Below are 18238 nucleotides of genomic sequence, written 5' to 3' on the forward strand. Positions count from 1 at the left end.
TTACTTTTCCACAAAGAAAATAGCTTTGTTCTCTATTACAACTGATATCAACTGCTGACATAATACAATACCTGGGAGTGTAAGTAATAAAAGATTGACATGGAACCACACACTCACCTGAAACGACATTACAATCTTTTACTGAGACTACTAAACCAACAATTTCACCTTACTCTTAACAACAAACTGATCATTTACACAACTCTCATTCATCTGATATGGACAGAATGGAAGTTTGGGTAGTTTTCTTTGCAAACAAGAACATCCCAATTCATCCCGTGTAGTCTCTCCAAAGAAAAATCCATAATGATCCCTTCTACCATTCACACCGACTTCCATATTCCATTCATTCAAGACCTTGTAAGAACATTTATCTGAAATCCCACAATACCCTCTCTGTACACCCAAACCCCTTCGTCGAACAACTATATTTAAACAAAAATCGCAAATGTACAGGAATTTTAGTTTATATCTCATACCATCTCCCAAGTTTTTTAATGGTTTAAAGAAAGGGTTAATTTGAACTTTAAAAAACGTTAATTTAAAGTTAAAAAAGGTTAATTTGACGGACTCAAGGTTATATGGAATGCTGAATGAATTTATTAGCGTGAATGTACAATTAAAATGTTTTATATCATACCATATTCTAAATCTGTTTAATACTTTAAATAAAAGGTTTATTTGAAATTAAAAAAGTTGGTTTGATCTTAAGTAAGATAATTTGATGTAAAAGCTTTATAATGAGATTGAATGCATTTATTATTAACATGCTTATATTTCATATCATCTCCTAAAGATTTTTACTGCTTAAAAAATAGGGTTCATTAAAATTAAAAAGCTATATATTAAGGTGAATGTATTTATTAGCGGGTATGTTTAATTTACTTGCTTACATTTTACAGTAACTCCTAAATGTTTTTAATCATTTAAAGAAAGGGTCAATTTGAATTTAAAAAAAGTTAATTTGATGGGGAAAAATATGTTCAGGTTGAATGTATTTATTAGTGTTAATGTTTAATTCACATGTTTATATTTTGTTCTATCACCTAAATGTTTTTATGCTTAAAAATGGTTCATTTTAAGCTTAAAAAAAGGGTTAATTAGAAGTTAAAAACCTATATATTTTTTGGTGGATGTATTTTTTTTAAGTGAGAATGTTTAATTTACATGCTTGTATTTCATACTATCACCTGAATGTTTGTAATGCTTAAAAAATGGGTTAATTTGAAGAGAAAAAAGCTATACTTAAAGAAAAGTGAGATAGAAATAGTATCTCTTCGGGAAATTCGTAATTGTTTGACATTTGCAATTGGGAAAATGTTTAAATAAATAAAACAGAAAAAATATAAAGATAAAATGTTTTGAAATATGTGTGTTTGTCTTTCCTTTGACAAGTAGTGAAAGGTAAAAGAGGTCCTATAAAGGTATGTAAGGTATGGTATGAGGATACTAGGAAGTGGGGTTTGTGCTCCCCAGACATTGCGGCCTTTTGGCTTATTGTACCTTCCTAGTTCCTTAGTTCAGTGCAATCCTCTCCTTAGAAGTATCAAGGTCATTGACTGTCACTGCTGCAATTTGATTCCCTAAGTTTTTTCCATACATTAGGTTAAATTTCCATTGAGCTGTTGCTTTGTATTCGAAGATGATATGGGTGGATGTTTCCTCCTCCTCATTACATAATCATAAGATGGGATCATCGTTGTGTATGACCATGTTGTGTAGATGTTTTCTCAGATGCCAGTGACCGGTTATTAGTCCTACAACTCCTCTGCATTTGGTGCTCTCCAATTGCAGCAGTGATTTTGCCAGTCTTGGTGAGGGGTGTTTCACCATAAGTTTACTGTGTCTAGCACCGCTAGAGATTATCCATTTCTTCTTTTGTTTTGTTTGGATCCATTCTGCGATGGAGGATTCTATATCTGTTTTTGTTATCCCAAATATAGGTTCGGTTCCTATGTATGGTCTTGCAGATCCTCCTCTGGCTAGACTATCTGCTTTCTCATTACCCAAAATGAGATATCATCAGGTTGTTGTGTTTCCTCAGGTTTTGGAGATTCTGAATGCATTCACTGACTAATTTTGATGTGATTTTTTACATGCTGATGCTTTAATGGCTGCTTGCATATCAGATCTTATGAGGATTTTTTTTGCCAGTGTAACCTCTTTTAAGATTTTCCAGGGTACAGGCATTGATGGCATTTATTTCTGCTTGAAAGACCGAAGTGTTCTTCCCTAATGAGTTTGATCGCTCATGTTTTGGGCTTGTATAGAGAACACTCGATCCGGTTCCTTCGTTTGTTTTGGAGCCACTTGGGATACCATATCATTGTATCTGATGCTCTCCTGTGTTCTTCCTCTCCTCTGTAGTCTGTTGAGACTTATAGGAAGTTGTAAAGAATGTTACAGTGATCATATAGTCAGTCCCCATTTCTAATAATGGGTGTCTGATTTTGTTGATTATGGTTGTATGCCCGAATTGTTTAGTTCCTATCCAATTTAATCGGTTCTGAAGTCTAAGTTTTTCTTCTCCTTATATAAATATTTCTAGTGAAGGTAGGTTTAGCAGAGTTTCTAATGCATTTGTAGAGGTTATTCTCGATGCCCCTGTGATACATAGGTTTGCTAGTCTTTGAATGCTGCCTAAAGTTTGGGTAGCTAGTTTTTGTTCCACCAGATTGTATGTAAGGTATGTCACAAGAGGTTAAAGGGAAAATATGGCATCTGTAAGATGATATATCTAATTTTTGCAGATGTTGTTAAACTATGAGCGTATAGGATTTTTTTAAAAGATATATTTGGCGACAGTTCTATCTATAGTTCAGTGTTCCTGTTTTAGATGGAAAAGAATCATTATTTTAATGTTTTTTACGTGTTGCCAAAGAGAGCATTATTTTTTGAATGGTTGCCAACAGGTAAGTTTCGTATTTCATGATTCACGGTATTACCACAGTCTTGTTATTTACTCAAACAAACACAATCGTCCTTAATTGGGAAATGGATAAAATAAGAGGATGAGTAGTGAATTTATCATTTCACCATATATGTAGCTAACAACCGATCCTCTGCCAACAGACACAGTGGCGCTGCGTTAATTTTAGGCGGCAATCTCAGTTTAAAAATACAAACGAATAATGTTTTATGGAATCGTTATTTTTATGCAACTGGAGATTAAAAAAAAGTCCAGTAATGTATATATTATATAATAGATACTATCATAACGATATATCGCTTGAAATAGAAAAATAAAGAAAGAAATAATGACACTTGAAGTAGATATCATTAGGTAAACAGAATGATGATAATGGGCTAAGAAACTTCAGTTTAAAACGACATCAGTGATGAGCCAGTTTTCATTGTTGTCATTCCGACCCGAAATGTACGTGCGATACAGTTATTCGAGAAAAATCGCATCATTCCGGTTAGAATCCAGTTATTAGCCGTCTACTAGGGGCACGGGATAAAATGGATGTTTAAACTCCAAATACAATTAATCTCGATGAAACCGTTGAAAAACTGATATCGAAATCATACGGGTGCCTATCACTATTCATCTTGAGAGTTTCGAGCCAGAGAAGTCAGACGCGGCGCGGCAGTCAGGTACGATTTTTGATGTAGTCTACAGACACCGTTTAGGGTCATCGGCCATCTAAAAAAATTCTTTTGATATCTTTCACAAAAAAAAAACCTTGCCATTTTCAAAGGCTGCAAACCAACAATTTATTCAAAAAACACCGCACTGAAATCCATTGAAACCGCTTATCAATTTAATTTGTTTTTTATCTGTAACGATTCGGTTTTTTTTTGTCGATAAAGATAACTTGAACTATCTCTGCAGTAGAAAATAAATATAAAAAAAAATTTTGGATTATTTTCAGGCTTGGGAAATAATAAAAAACTGTATTTTCCGGACCATAGACTTTATCGTAGTAATAACATTTTTCCTGACTCATTAGGACTTCATGATTTTTGCCTATTTTTCTAAAAATTTTTTTTTTGCTAAATTAAAACATTATGGATTTTAAAATTTCTGTTTTTCTTAAGTAAACAGTAGACTGTTTAAGTAACGCCACTTTAAACATTTTACAAATAGAATTTTGATTTAAAAAAAAAAACTATATTTTTACCTAGTTCATAGAAGTTTGTAATAACAGAAATTGGGAAGTCCAAGGAGATCCGCACATTACAGACACAGGTCCTGGAGAATTCCAAAATCCGGATTTTTTTTTTTTTTTCAGGGTTGGAAAATAACAGAAAACTTTATTTTCCCGACCACAGAGTTTATCGTAGTGATAACATTTTTCCTGATTTATTAGGACTGTTTTTTGCCTATTTAAAAAAAAAAAATTTCCCTAAATTATAAATTTATGTATTTCAAAATTTCTGTTTTTCTTAAGAAAACAGTAGACTGTTTAAGTATCGCCACTTTAAAAATTTTACAAATAGAATTTTGATTTAAAAAAAACTATATTTTTACTTAGTTCATAGAAGTTTGTAATAACAGAAATTGGAAAGTTCAAGATTTAAACACAGGTCCTAGAGAATTCCAAAATTCAGATTTTCTTGGATTTTTTGGATTATTTTCAGGCTTGGAAAATAAAAAGAAAACTGTATTTTCCTGACCATAGACGTTATCGTAGTGATAACATTTTTCCTGACTTATTAGGACTTCGTGTTTTTTGCCTATCAAAAAATTTAATTATAACGTTATGGATTTTAAAATTTTTGTTTTTCTTAAGTAAACAGTAGAGACTGTTTAAGTTACGTCACTTTAAAAATTTTACGAATAGAATTTTGATTTAAAAAAAAAACTTTATATTTTTACTTAGTTCGTAGAAGTTTGTAATAACAGAAATTGGAAAGTCCAAGGAGATCCGCACATTTCACCGACACAGGCACTAGAGAATTCCAAAATCCGGATTTTCCTGTCGAATACCCCCGACATAGGATTCCAAAGTGCACGACTTTCACCAATAAGAAATGAAAGTAGCTTAAGATTGCAAGAGAGAAAAGAAAGAAAACAAAGACAAAAGGACCAAAATTTGAATAAGATATCCGATTTCAAAGCGGTTTTTAAATTGTAATCCGGTTGCCTGCAGAAAGATAACTGAATATCCCCTCCGGCATTGCTTAATATAATATGCGTTTATCTCTACGTTGCTGACAACGACGAAGGTCACAACTTGCAAATCCGTCAGTCATCAGAAATATATCTGGAAACGCTGTTGCATAATTGTCCAGATAGCCGGTTTCTATGAATTTTTTTGGAGAAAAATTTATTACATTTCAAAAAAAAAAAAAAAATCGGGTTAAATTCCAAGGCAAAATTTTCATTTTCTTACCCGAGAGAACGAGGTCTTCAGACTGACAACGGTTCAGTGAAACGAGGTATTTTCAACCCAAGGTCGAGTGATTTGACACACAAAATTTTTGTTGAAATGCCAAATTTCGATCTGTCAAATAGGTTGGAGTTTGGTGGACGATGTCGAAAGTGAAAACCACCTCGGTTCGAATACCAACCATCCCACTAAAGCATAAGAGCGGATTTCAAAGCCGAAGAAATTTTCTGTTTCTCTTGTGTCCTAAGCACTTTTAAATTTAATTTTTTACCTAGATATTGACTTTAACGGGTTTTATTCCAGCAGAATGAACATCTATGAACTGTTCTCTTCTTTCTTCTCTTTCCGTACTTCTTATATTCATACATTTTTTACAAGGTATTTTCCAGCTCATATATTCCTTAACATATTTAAAACATCATATATTTGTAATTATTTTTTAAACAGCCCACCCTCTTAAAAAAAGGAGTTTGTTTCAACAAAAGCAAGATTCCTTTTAATAAGTGGACCCTAATCTATAGGACGTGCAATTATAACCGTTTCCGTGTCAACATAAACCATTAATCTCGCCGGTATAAATGGGAAATCTTTTAATAGACAGATACAGGAAATATTCTAATTCAATTTCAACTTTCCAATAAATATAACCGAGATGGCGAAAAGAATCTGCGATCCTGGTTCGATTCCCATCTATCCCATGGAATTTTGTGAATAATATGGAGAATTTATTGTAAAGAGGTTCAGACCATTTTGTTCGTTAAACACAACGGGGTAATTTGAAGTTAAGCTCTCATTTGAGTACCAAGAATTGCCACGTCAGCGGTCCTAGGTTCGAATCCTAGCCCATCCCATGGAATTTTATTTGAGATTTGGAAAAAAAACTCTTTACAACAGGATTTATTTTACTATTCCTCTGTATTCTTGGGAGGCTAGCGGTCCTGAGTTCAAATCCGGGCAAGACCCTTTGAATTTTGAGATTTTCAAAAAAGTATTGCAATGCGGTTCTGACCACTTCGTTCGCGAGTCCCAAGAGGTATTTGGACGTTATGCTCTTCTTTATGACAGGATTTAATTTGCTATTTGTACATTCTGAAAAGCTAGGCCTCCTGGGTTTGAATTGATAATTTCTCCCAGCTCTTTACTACGGCTCTAAACTGACCTATTTGAACATACGGAGGTGTGGGATACCACCAATCCATCTAATATCCAACTGATCTAAGCATTCGAATTCACGGTCCTCAGGAAAATTCTCCTAGCTCCTGACTACGACTCTAACCTCACATAATGATCTCAACCGTTCTCCCTTCCTAAAGTTTCACTCTGTTCTTTGAACCCATTTTACATTGACTAGTCGGTTTTTCCAAACATTGTCCTTTGAGTGCTGACCATAGTACGACATATTTGACCATACGGAGGTGTGGGGTACCACCAAGCATCTAATATCTAACTGATCCAAACAATTAAATCAAAAATCCTCAAAAAAAATGTCTAAGCTTATTGCTACAGCTCTAAAAATACACAAAGACCTCAATCATTCCCGTTTCCTTAAGTTCCACTTTCATCTGTCAGCCCATGCTAACCATACTGCTAAAGCCAAAAAGCTGCAAAGGACGATGGCCTTGAGATCTCCTCGCTCCTCAATCCCTCATTGTTGAATGCCACTGTTGACTGGTTTCTCCTAACATTTACCCTCCGGGGGCTGACAAAGTATGATATATTTGGCCATACGGAGGTGTGGGATACCACCAAGTTCACACAATGACCTCAATCATCCCATTTCCTTAAGTTCCACTCTCATCTGTCAACCCATCCTAACATTGCCAACCGTACTGCTAAAGCCAAAAAACTGCAAAGGACTGGTTTTTCCTAACATTTACCCTCCTGGTGTTGACCAAATTATGACATATTTGGGCATACGGAGGTGTGGGAGTTCACAACCTCAACCGTTCCCGTTTCCTCAATTTGACGCTGAACTGTCAACCCATCCTAACCAAACTGCTCAAGCTCAAGAACTTCAAACGACGATGAACTTGAGACAGAGAGATGACCAAAGAGCAATTTGTAATGTGCGTAAACCTTTTTTTTTAAAATAGACCTTTGGGTTATAACACTGTTTATACAATTGCGTTATTTTGATAATCAGTTTAAAATAAACTGCCAGGCACGGTTTATTTCTGTTTGTAAAAATCATTGAAATAATTTTAAGTACCTTTCCACTTACAAAAATGGAAAGGTATCTGATATCGTATGCTATCTGAGGGGGGAAAATACGTTCTTATAAGCTATCTGGTCAGACAAATTTGTTGGTAAATTATATTAAAATTAAGGGAGAGCACTTGCCGTTGACCGGGGCTGCGTGTGCTCGCTGTGTCGAAACGAGTGCTCTGCCTGGGTTCACAAGGCGTCGCTTTTGCAAAGTCCGAAGTTTGCTCTTCGTTCGGCTTTTTCTGTTTCCCATACTGAAACAAAATTTTGAATTAATTTTCTTTTTTTGAGATGTGCAAGGGTGGAAACGGTCGAAGATCGGTGAGCACTGAGACCTAGCGACAGTCCTACTCCCAATTTATACCCGGCGTCACTAAATCCCCTGTCAATCGGAAGGGTAATTTGTTTGTAGGAACGGAGGAGTAAACAAATGATGCTTTTTTTTCCCTTGATTAAAATAGACAGAATAGGGTGAAGAATGTAAATTAACGATCTTAATGAAAATGTTATCTAACCGTTTTTCCTTGGATATTTTTTGCGTGTTTTTTTCGAATTATACTAAATTTTAACAATAAGATGACATAACGGTCAATATTTTGGAAAATGAGTCACACAGTAAAGCCTGCCAATATTAAAATATCATCATATCATGAATTCGGTACTATTGTTTCTTTTACTACTTCTGTTTTAGGTATTAACTTGTTTATAAACAATTATTGTTTGGCTTTTCGTTTATTTCATTTTCACAATTAGTTTCTACTCTCCAACCGGGACTGTTTGTACTCTTTGATTCTTACTTTCGAAAAAAATGTCCGTAAAATACTTTCGTACGAGCTCACACTTTTGCCGAGACTTTGGTCACACCTTCGGACGAGTTTCGTTGGGCAAAATTTATATGGATTTATTTAAGAAATACCAGTAAAGAGGAGAGACCGGTATAGGAGAACCGTGTCAACGGCCATTCGACGATGTGATCGGGCCCTGCCCCGCCCAGACCACAAGATAAGACCTAGGGGGGTAAGTGCTACGCCTATTTAATAAGCACCTAAAAGTTTAAGAGAAAAAAAAAACTAAAACCAGTTTCTCTCTCTCTCACTCTCTTCTACCTATATTCTCTATCTTTCTCTCTCACACATTCACTCACTGACTCTTTCTCTCTCTCTCTCTTTCTGTTATTCTCCCTGTCCTTCTCTCTCTTTCTTCTATCTATCTCACTCATTCACTCACTGACTCACTCTCACTCTCTCTATATAACTATCTTTCTCTCTCATTCATTCACTCACTGATTCTCTCTCCGCTCTCTCTCTCTCTCTTTTTTTTTTGCCTTATGGTTTAGCATATTGGCCAAATCTCTAAACTTCAAGTTTGAAATGTATACTTTTGTTGTATTATATTACCATATAATTTTGGGATAGGAGCTTAGAGAGAGAGGAAATTATTTTGGGATTGCTCTCTCTCTCTCTCTCTCTCTCCCTTCACTCACTGACTCACTCTCTATCTTTTTCTTTCATTCTCCACTCACTGACTCTCTCTCCCCCCTTCCCACTCTCTCTCTCACTGATTCACCCTCTATCTGTCTGTCTGCCTGTCTGTCTGTGTGTGTGTGTGTGTGTCTCTCTCTCTGCTTCTTCCTTTCTCTCACTACTGTCTCTTTCGTTTTCATTGATTCACTCATTTGCACACACACACACACACACACACACACACACACACACACACACACACTCTCTCTCTCCACCCTCGTTCTCCCTTCCTCACCATCCATCTCTCCCAAATAGCTTGTTTTATTTGCTTCGTTTGATTCCATTTCTTGAACTTTTGAATTTGAGGAGCACTGCACTATATAATTCTAGAACAAAGTTTGAGAAAACACTTTACTTTCACGCTTGGTTATTTTTTAAGGAAAATTATAATAAACGTATTTCGTCCGATCGCAAAATACCACCTGGTTTAATGTAGTACTGAAATTTAAAATAAATTAATCATAGACGACCCTGAAGGCGTGAGCGGATCGAACCCAAAATTTTAACCGATATCAAAATGGAGCTCAAGTCCCTTGTTCTTGCGATTTATGTCGTTATTTTAGGGATTCGTCCGTTTTAATATCCGGCCAGCTGTTGGCATTGAGGATTATGTGAAAATGTCCACACTGGCCAAGGACGAACCAGCGAGAATAGACGGACCGAGATATAATCTGTAAATGATCAAAATCCATCCAGTCTCAGATGGACAAACTCCAATAATCACTCTTTAAAAACAAAAAACGACTGTACTTATAAACTGCCATGATGATTTTTAAAACCTTGTCCTTGATTTATGTTTAGAAACTAACAAATTTATGAAAGAAGCGATGGGACGATATACTGGGAAAAAATGCAGGCTTATAACTATGCTCTCGATGACTTCGCTATTTTTTTTAATAGAAATTCTAGTCGGTTATGGGACAAATTCTATGGCTTTAATCGCTGACAGCTTTCACATGCTCAACGATGTCACAGCTCTTGTTATTACAATGTTATCCATTAAGGTAAGTAAAACTCATTTAAAAAAATAAATAAATAACCAGCTTGATTAATTAATTGATTTTTGCAGATGGCTCCGAAAAAGTGGTCGAAAAATACATACGGATTTGCAAGAGCTGAGGTGTTAGGGGCGCTAATAAACGCCGTATTTTTGGCGGCCCTTTGTTTTTCAATAACTGTAGAAGCGATTAAAAGGTAAAAAACAAAGAATGGCAAATACACGTACAATTTTAATGAACGATAATCAAAAATGCATCAACGTTTTTTTGACATACGGCATCAAAACACTTATAGCATGAGAAAGATTCCAATGGCTTTGAGACTATAGTTGGCGACTAGAATGTGGAAAAATTGGCCTTGAAATTATGTAATCCGTGGACGAGGAAAAAAAAAATAAGCGGGAATTTGAATAAACATTAGTTATTGTCATTCCCTGAACTGGCTGACTGAGACCTTTTTCATTTACATTTAGAAATAATAAGGTGAAATACTGAAAGATGATGTACTCTTAATCTGTCAAACTGCTGTTGCAATGTTCAAAGTTTTCTGAAACAACCTGACAACACAAACCTACTAACTTGGTTAATAATTGATAATTAATTACTTAACTGACATTGCAAATGAAGACAAATAAATACCAAACGGTGATGCCGTAGGTTTCAATCATCTGGGGATTTTCCTCCACTAACTGATATTCTCAATCTAACTATCATTGAAATGTTCAAAAATCGACTTAATACAAACCTATTTACTTAATATTTACAAATAATACATTTTGATGAAGACGAGTACTAATACAATGATGGAGTAGGTCTCAATAACCTGAGGATTTTACACGACTAACTGATATTGCTAACCTAACCAATCCTACTGTTGAAACGACGTCCAGAATTATTTGTTAATATTAACAAATGTTACATTTTGATGAAGACGAGTACTAAATGATGATGGAGTAGATTTTATTCATCTGAGGATTTTCCTCCACTAACTTATACAGTTAACCTAACCAATCTACTGTTAAAATTATGTCCAGAACTATTGAAACAATTTGACATAACACAAATGTATTTTCTTAATATTGACAAATGACAAATTTAGATTAAGACAAATAATAAATGTTGATGATGTATTTTTCCATAGGATTCTACTGCTCCTCACAGATACTCTTAACCTAACCAATCTACTATTAAAATGTACAAAATTATTGAAACATTCTGACATAACACAAACCTATTTACTTAATATTAACAAATGTTCCATTTTGATGAAGACAAGTACTAAATGATCAGAGTACAGTAGATATCAATCATCTGAGGAGTTTCCATGATTAACTAATACTGTTAACCTAACCAATCTACCGTTGAAATTATGTCCAAAATTATTGAAATAATTTGACGCAACACATATCTGGTTACTTAATATTAACAAAACGATGATGGAATAGGTTTCAATCATCTGAAGATTTTCCCCCACTAACTGATACTCTTAACCTAATTTACTGTTGAAATGTACAAAATTATTGAAACAGTATTTGACATAACACAAACCTATTTACTTAATATTAACAAATGATCCATTTTGATGAAGATGAGTACTGAATGAGGTTGAAGTATGTTTCACATCTGAGGATTTTCTTCTATTAACTGATACTCTTAACACAACCAATCTACTGTTGAAATGTTCAAAATTGTTGAAACAATCTGACTTACACCAAAATAATTTACTTTATATTAATAAATGACAAATTTAGATTATTCCAAATAATAAATGATGACGATGTAGGATTCCATAATCGTAGGATTCTCCTCCTCATCACAGATAATCTTGACCTAACCAATCTACTATTAAAATGTACAAAATTATCAAAACATTCTGACATTACACAAATCTATTTATTTCATATTTAACAAACAATTCATTTTGATGAAACCAATTAATAAATGGTTATTCTTCACTGAAGAAATCCCTACCAACACCACACTTTTTCAGATTAAACTTTTGTCCAGATTATCGCCACATTTTTTCATAATTAAATACCAATTTATAAATATATTCATATTAATGAGAAGTGAAGAGGGATCCGGACACTGTAACTTTGATCAATTAGAAACCAGTTTCATCTATTATTACTTGTTTTCATCAAGTTGGAATGACATAATAATATAATAAATTATCAAGCAAAATAATATAATTGAAGATTAATTTGTATTTATTTTTTATTTTAGATTTATTGAAGCTGAAGAAATAAGTGAACCAAAACTTATTTTAGTTGTGGGCGCTATAGGGCTTGTTGTAAATATATTGGGGATGTGTTTATTCCATGGTAACGTTTAGAAATTATCTATCTATCTATAATCTTTTTTTACATATAAAATGTCTAATGTTTAAAAAAAAATTTAGCACTTGAGTTTTTATTTTTTTGAAATAAAGAAATATAGTGCTCCCATGATAAACTAGACTATTAATTAAATACAATTATGGTGGTTACCAATTAACAACGGTTTTTCAATAATACGCTATGTCTAGTAAAATAATAATATTAGTTCTATTTAGTAATTAATACTACTTAGTTAGTTTATTGCCATTAACTATTTAGTACTAAAATTAATGACAAAATTTCAGAGCATGGTGGACATAGTAATAATAGCAAAAAGGTAACTTTTTCTAGTGCTGTAAGTAATTTAGAAGACGATGAAGCACAGAATTCTTTTATTAAATCAGAAAATATAATGATGACAACAAACGACAGTAATAATCTACGTAGCTCTTCAAATCTCAACATGAGAGGCATATTTTTGCATGTTATGGCCGATGCGCTAGGATCAGTTGTAGTTGTCATATCAGCCTTAGTAAGTATCTCCCAAATACAATTGATAATATGATCATTTATGTTAACTTGCCTAATTGAGTTAGGTTGTTTGGCTAACAGAGTGGGAATACAAGTTTTACTTAGATCCAGCATTGAGCTTAATGCTAGTTTTTATTATTGCACACTCCCTATGGCCTTTATTAAGAGATTCTTCTTTGATTTTACTTCAAACTGTACCGACAAATATGAAGTTAGAAGTGATACAAGAAAATCTGGCAAAAGTCGACGGCGTTCTATCAATACACGAGTTCCATCTGTGGCAACTGACAGATGAGAGAATTATAGCATCAGTACATATCAGGTTAGTATTAATTTTTGAATCTATAAATACTTCAATAGAAACAGTTGAACAAGATGAAACAATACAACACAACAACATCCTGGAGTGAATAGTGAAAAGTATGAACATACCACTCTATATCAAACAATAACTTACAAACATTAAGTTTGACTCAAATAATTAAGGTTTTTAGTTGAGATAAACAATTCAATGGCACGAGCGGGATTCGAACCCATGATCTTCGGCTTGATATGCCTCTGCTCTACCAATTGAGCTATCGTGATCTCGATCCACTCGGACACCAACTTCCCAACCGCACCTTTTGAATTTTCCCTCCTTTTTGCCATTTTTCGAATCTCGCTCGTGCCATTGACTTTTTTATCTCAACTAAAAACCTTAATTAATTGTAATATATTAATTGGTCAAGCGGACCACAAAATTAGTGAACTTGACTCAAATGGCGTACTAGGTACCCCCTTGGACTGCCATCTCCCAATGAACTATGAAAACTAAGAGCTGAACAATTAGATACATACGGTCATTGGACAGCCAGACGCACCCTATCCTATCATAATACTCCTCTTCCACTTTGCAATGACCAAGAAAAAGCTTCATTCTTTGCTCAATACTTTTCCAAAATATACCACCCTTATCCACACATAATAGGTCCTGGTCATACAGAAACCATATATATATATATATATATATATACCAGGACCTATTATGTGTGGATAAGGGTGGTATATTTTGGAAAAGTATTGAGCAAAGAATGAAGCTTTTTCTTGGTCATTGCAAAGTGGAAGAGGAGTNGTATCCAAATAAGGGTTACCTTGTTCTCAAACCTGAAAGAGATCCTATTGATAAGATCTATAGTTTCCTCCACCAGTCGTGAGGTTGACAAATCTTTTTGTAATGCCCTAAGACTAGCCTGACTGTCAGAAAAGATTTTAATATCTTTTCCCATAATTTTATTTTCCATCAGTGATCTACAACAAACATTGGTGGCCCAGATTCCCGCCTGAAAAACGGAGGTGTTATTGCCAAGAGGGGAGGAGATGCTGATTCTTAATTTTGGTATGTAAATTCCTGCACCACTCCCTCTACCTTTGATAAGTGATCCATCTGTGTAGCAGTCTATGTTACGATGGTCATCATCAAGACTATAATCAAATCACAAGGGGTGACTACCTGAAAGTGCTTTTTCCCTGAAGGGGTTTTAATCTTTTTATCACTAACGCTTAACAATTGACCGTTAACCTTACTCGATAGTTGAGAGATTTTCGAGTGACCTATGTTATTGCACTTATGATTCCAGCTGCCCTCGCTAATTAATCTGTAGCAGCTGATTAGTGCTATGACCTTAACCTCAATGTGAAGTGGTGTGGTATTGGTTATGATTTCAAGTGCTAGGGTGGGTGTAGTTGAAAATGTTCCTGTCATCATCAAATAACCATACAGAAACCATAGAAAAAGAACTTGTCCAACCACTAATTATTTTCCCTTCCCCAAAAATCTTTTAATACTTTACAGGTCCAGTATATCATCAAAACACTTTCACAAAGGTCCCTTGATATGAGCATATATCCTTTGGCCTTGCCTAAAAAAGCACTCCTTTTCCTAACATACCTTTATAAAGCTGTCCTAAGACTTTCCCAAAGATCCTAATCCTGTTACATATATAAGGGGGGAAAAACTTGAGAAGCTTTTGAAAATAATATTTCCTGTCCTAGAAGAACAAAACATTAGCCCTAACACACCAGTGTGGCTTATTTAAGCACCACTTCACAATCCAGCACGTCACCGACTTCCTGTTATAAGATGAAACAGTACTGCTCAGGTGGTTTCCCTGATGTGGAACAAGTCTTAGAAATTGATATCTAGGTTTACTGTGGAAGCTCAAGAGACTTCCCTTTATCTACTTTCTTAACCTTCAACCATCCCTGACTAGTCGCTTCTTTCAGACTATCCTGTTATGGTAGAGTCCTCCAGGGTAGTATCCTAGGTCCCACCTGTATTCACAGTACAACTGACCTCCCTATCTTACACATCCATTCTTTTCTGATACTAACCTATTCTTCAATAAAGATCCTGACCTCTCACATTGCTCTTTACAAATTCATCAACATAGAACCTTGGCTGAATAAGTGGTGTATAAAAATAAATGTTGGCAAAAGCAGACTCATCTTCGTGTTCCCGTGTGGAATAACCCCTCAACTATAATTATATCAAATATTTCTTTAGTTAACCAACTGCCTTGGGTTGTATGTCAAGTAGACTAATATGAGTGGCTTGTAGACAGATGAACAAAACTTGGACATATGGCATCGAATTGTGGAGTTCAACCAAACATTTCAACTATTATCGAATCCAGATTTCCACAATGACCTTAACATTACTTTTGTGAAAGATATAAAATCCTGGTGCACAAAATTCCACAAATACATTTCAAAACACTCCAATCCATTAAATCCACTACTACTACTATCTTCAATAATCCACCAGACCAGGTTAAAGCAGCTGTGGCTTTGCAACCTGTTGGTTAGTGAGACGTAGTCACTGCTAGAAGGGTCATCACTGGGCGATTCTTCGCACCCTAATACCAAATCAACTATTTTACTTGTAGTATAAAATATATAAAAAATAAATACTGTTGTAAAAAAAACCTACTCTGGCATTAGGACATCCCAGTATAATGTTTGTCTTCATTTTATTCTCAATATTTTTCTTTAAGTGCTTTAGTCAACCTAATTGAAAATCATTAAACCATTTTATGGAGATATGATCAATTCTGTTAACAAGACATTTTTTACAAATATATGGATGATGTACAGGGACACTAAAAAAGAATTTGATTGTTTAAAATAAATATTTTTTAGATGTCGGGACATCAGTGAATTTATGACGACGGCGCAAAATGTTACAACATTTTTTCATAACGAGGGCGTCCATTCAGTGACAATTCAGCCGGAATTCAATGATGTAAGATTTTTTATATTTATTTTACTATTAAATTTAATATAGAAAATAAAATGTGTCAAAATGACTATTGACGGCAGTTGTACGATACATTATGATAAATAAAAACTTGGCTTTCTTTTATCACACATGGTTTTTAAAATAAATTAGGCCAATTTAATATACCTCAATAATTTGGTCATTACTGATCATTTTGGTTTTTGTCTCACCTTACAAACCAACCCAGCAATGTAAGGATCAAATTACAGGTTCATCACAACGCTATCACCATAGGAGGATACTTTAATATGACCTGAGCTGAATTTTTGTGTTCAAGGGTGTTTTGGAGAATATGTGGGGGTTTCAAAATCATATGGCTTGTACTTGACCAACAGTGTGTTCACAAAATTTCCAAATTACATTTATAAGTGGGATAATCAGGCTAAAGAAAAACATGCCCTCAAAGAAAAGAACTCATTCCTGGGTAAAAAAATGCCATTCAAGAATTAGTGGATCCCTATAGGATTTTGCTTCCTAAATAAAACAATTTGTCAAGGTCTTGTCAAGGTAGTAGGACAATGTTTTCAATACCTCATGGATAAATTCCCTACAATCACAAATGAGAAAACTATAGCAGGAATCAATAGAACCACAGATTCGCAAACCGAAGAACAAGCCAGTTTGGGACAACAATAAAATACATCAGTAAGCACGTGTGAATGAACTTAAGTCAGTAATAAGAGGCATTTGTCGGTAAGAATGAAAATTCCAACTGCAATTGTGAAAAATATGCTCAACATTTAGAATCACATGGATGCAACTTGAATATAAAAGTGCAGACTATTTTTCAAAAAATCGTCAGGGATTACGGTTAAGAACATGTGGAAAGGTTTCATCAGGACATCAAAACAATAGAGCAAAGGTACTAAGGAAGATGAACTAGTAGATTACTGCTGAAATGACTGGGAGAAAAAGCCTAGAAGAAAACTGCTCATTCCTGGGTCAAAAAACAAGAAAATACAAGAACCCTTAGTTGATCCCTGTAAGATTTTGCTTCCTGAAGAAAACAATTTGTAAAAAAAATCTTCGGGGATTTTAGTTAAGAATATGGTGAAACGTTCCTGCATTAAAGGTGCCAAGTACCAAGGAAGATAGAACAGCTGGCAGACTATAGCTTAAATCTTAAGGTGGATTGACAAATAATGACTGGGAGGAAATCAGCAAAAAGGAAGTTGGACGCAGAGTAAATTTTTTCCCTTAGTTGCTAATTGAGTGAGACGTCCGAAACGTTGTCAATAAATGTTTTGAACGAAGCATTTGGACTTTTCTTCTGGAGCCACTCCCCTCAACATAAGTTTAAAATTAGCAATTGTTTATCCAACAGCCGACTAAAACAAGGACATTCTCTCTTAGTTTTTATTTTTTTAAACTGCAGACCTGTCAAATGACCTATTTTTTTTACATTATTGTTAGCCATGTACACCTCATGTGAAAAACCTGTACATGATAGAGGAAAATGGATAATGTTTTCTTGAATCTTTGATATATATAATCTAACCCTAACACTGACACTATTAATCCTACCTCACTTGTCTCGTCCATAACCCTATGGCTAAATAACTGTCTATAACCCTATAAATTTTCAATAAACAATGATAATTAATTCCTCTTTTTTTGCCTTTTTTATAGCTCACGAAGGCTATGACTCATGAAACTTCAGTAAATGAATGCTTACTGCGATGTCCTAATACTGGTGTATCTTGTACACAAGCAACATGCTGCGGTCCAGTTACAAGTGAAACAAACGGAGAAGTCAAATCGTTGACTGTTGTTAGATAAAAACTGAAATTTACAATTCAAACTACATAATAAAAACAAATAAATTGATCTTATTCGATGAAAGTGTTTGAAATATTTTAATTGTATATAAAATTTTGTAATATTTATTTCTTTTTCTTATTATTTATTTGCATTAATTTTTGCCTTTTAAATTTATCACTTTGATATGTGTTGTTGTTGAACATTTATTAATAAAATTCCTAAGTGTAAAAAAAAACTTTTGTAAAATAAA

General features: G+C 34.3%; 2 protein-coding genes across 8 annotated transcripts in view; one reads left to right on the top strand and one right to left on the bottom strand.

Annotated features, from left to right (window-relative positions):
• LOC106667171 (zinc/cadmium resistance protein-like) overlaps positions 1-18042 on the top strand; it is a 37442-nt gene extending 19400 nt beyond the window's left edge. For 2 of the 5 annotated variants that reach the window (XM_014394916.2, XM_014394917.2), the window contains exons 2-8: positions 9866-10068; positions 10134-10258; positions 12289-12386; positions 12686-12912; positions 12977-13233; positions 16089-16191; positions 17857-18025. In XM_014394916.2, the coding sequence (XP_014250402.1) occupies positions 9880-10068; positions 10134-10258; positions 12289-12386; positions 12686-12912; positions 12977-13233; positions 16089-16191; positions 17857-18006 (1149 nt within the window). In that variant the 5' untranslated portion in view covers positions 9866-9879 and the 3' untranslated portion in view covers positions 18007-18025. Of the gene's footprint in view, positions 1-2435; positions 3598-8060; positions 8559-9865; positions 10069-10133; positions 10259-12288; positions 12387-12685; positions 12913-12976; positions 13234-16088; positions 16192-17856 lie in introns of those variants that run through there. The other 3 variants (XM_014394915.2, XM_014394914.2, XM_014394913.2) reach the window with 3 other exon arrangements.
• Positions 1-18238, bottom strand: part of LOC106667172 (coiled-coil domain-containing protein 61-like) — a 29177-nt gene that overhangs the window by 3922 nt on the left and 7017 nt on the right. For 2 of the 3 annotated variants that reach the window (XM_014394920.2, XM_014394921.2), the window contains exon 6: positions 7677-7795. The exons of the other annotated variant lie outside the window; for it this stretch is intronic. In XM_014394920.2, coding sequence (XP_014250406.1) covers positions 7677-7795 — 119 coding nt within the window. The remainder of the gene's footprint in view (positions 1-7676; positions 7796-18238) is intronic. 3 annotated transcript variants of the gene reach the window in all.

Source organism: Cimex lectularius, unplaced genomic scaffold, assembly GCF_000648675.2.
Source record: "Cimex lectularius strain Harlan isolate CLEC.00 unplaced genomic scaffold, Clec_2.1 scaffold27, whole genome shotgun sequence".
In the NCBI taxonomy this organism is placed as follows: Eukaryota; Metazoa; Arthropoda; class Insecta; order Hemiptera; family Cimicidae; genus Cimex; species Cimex lectularius.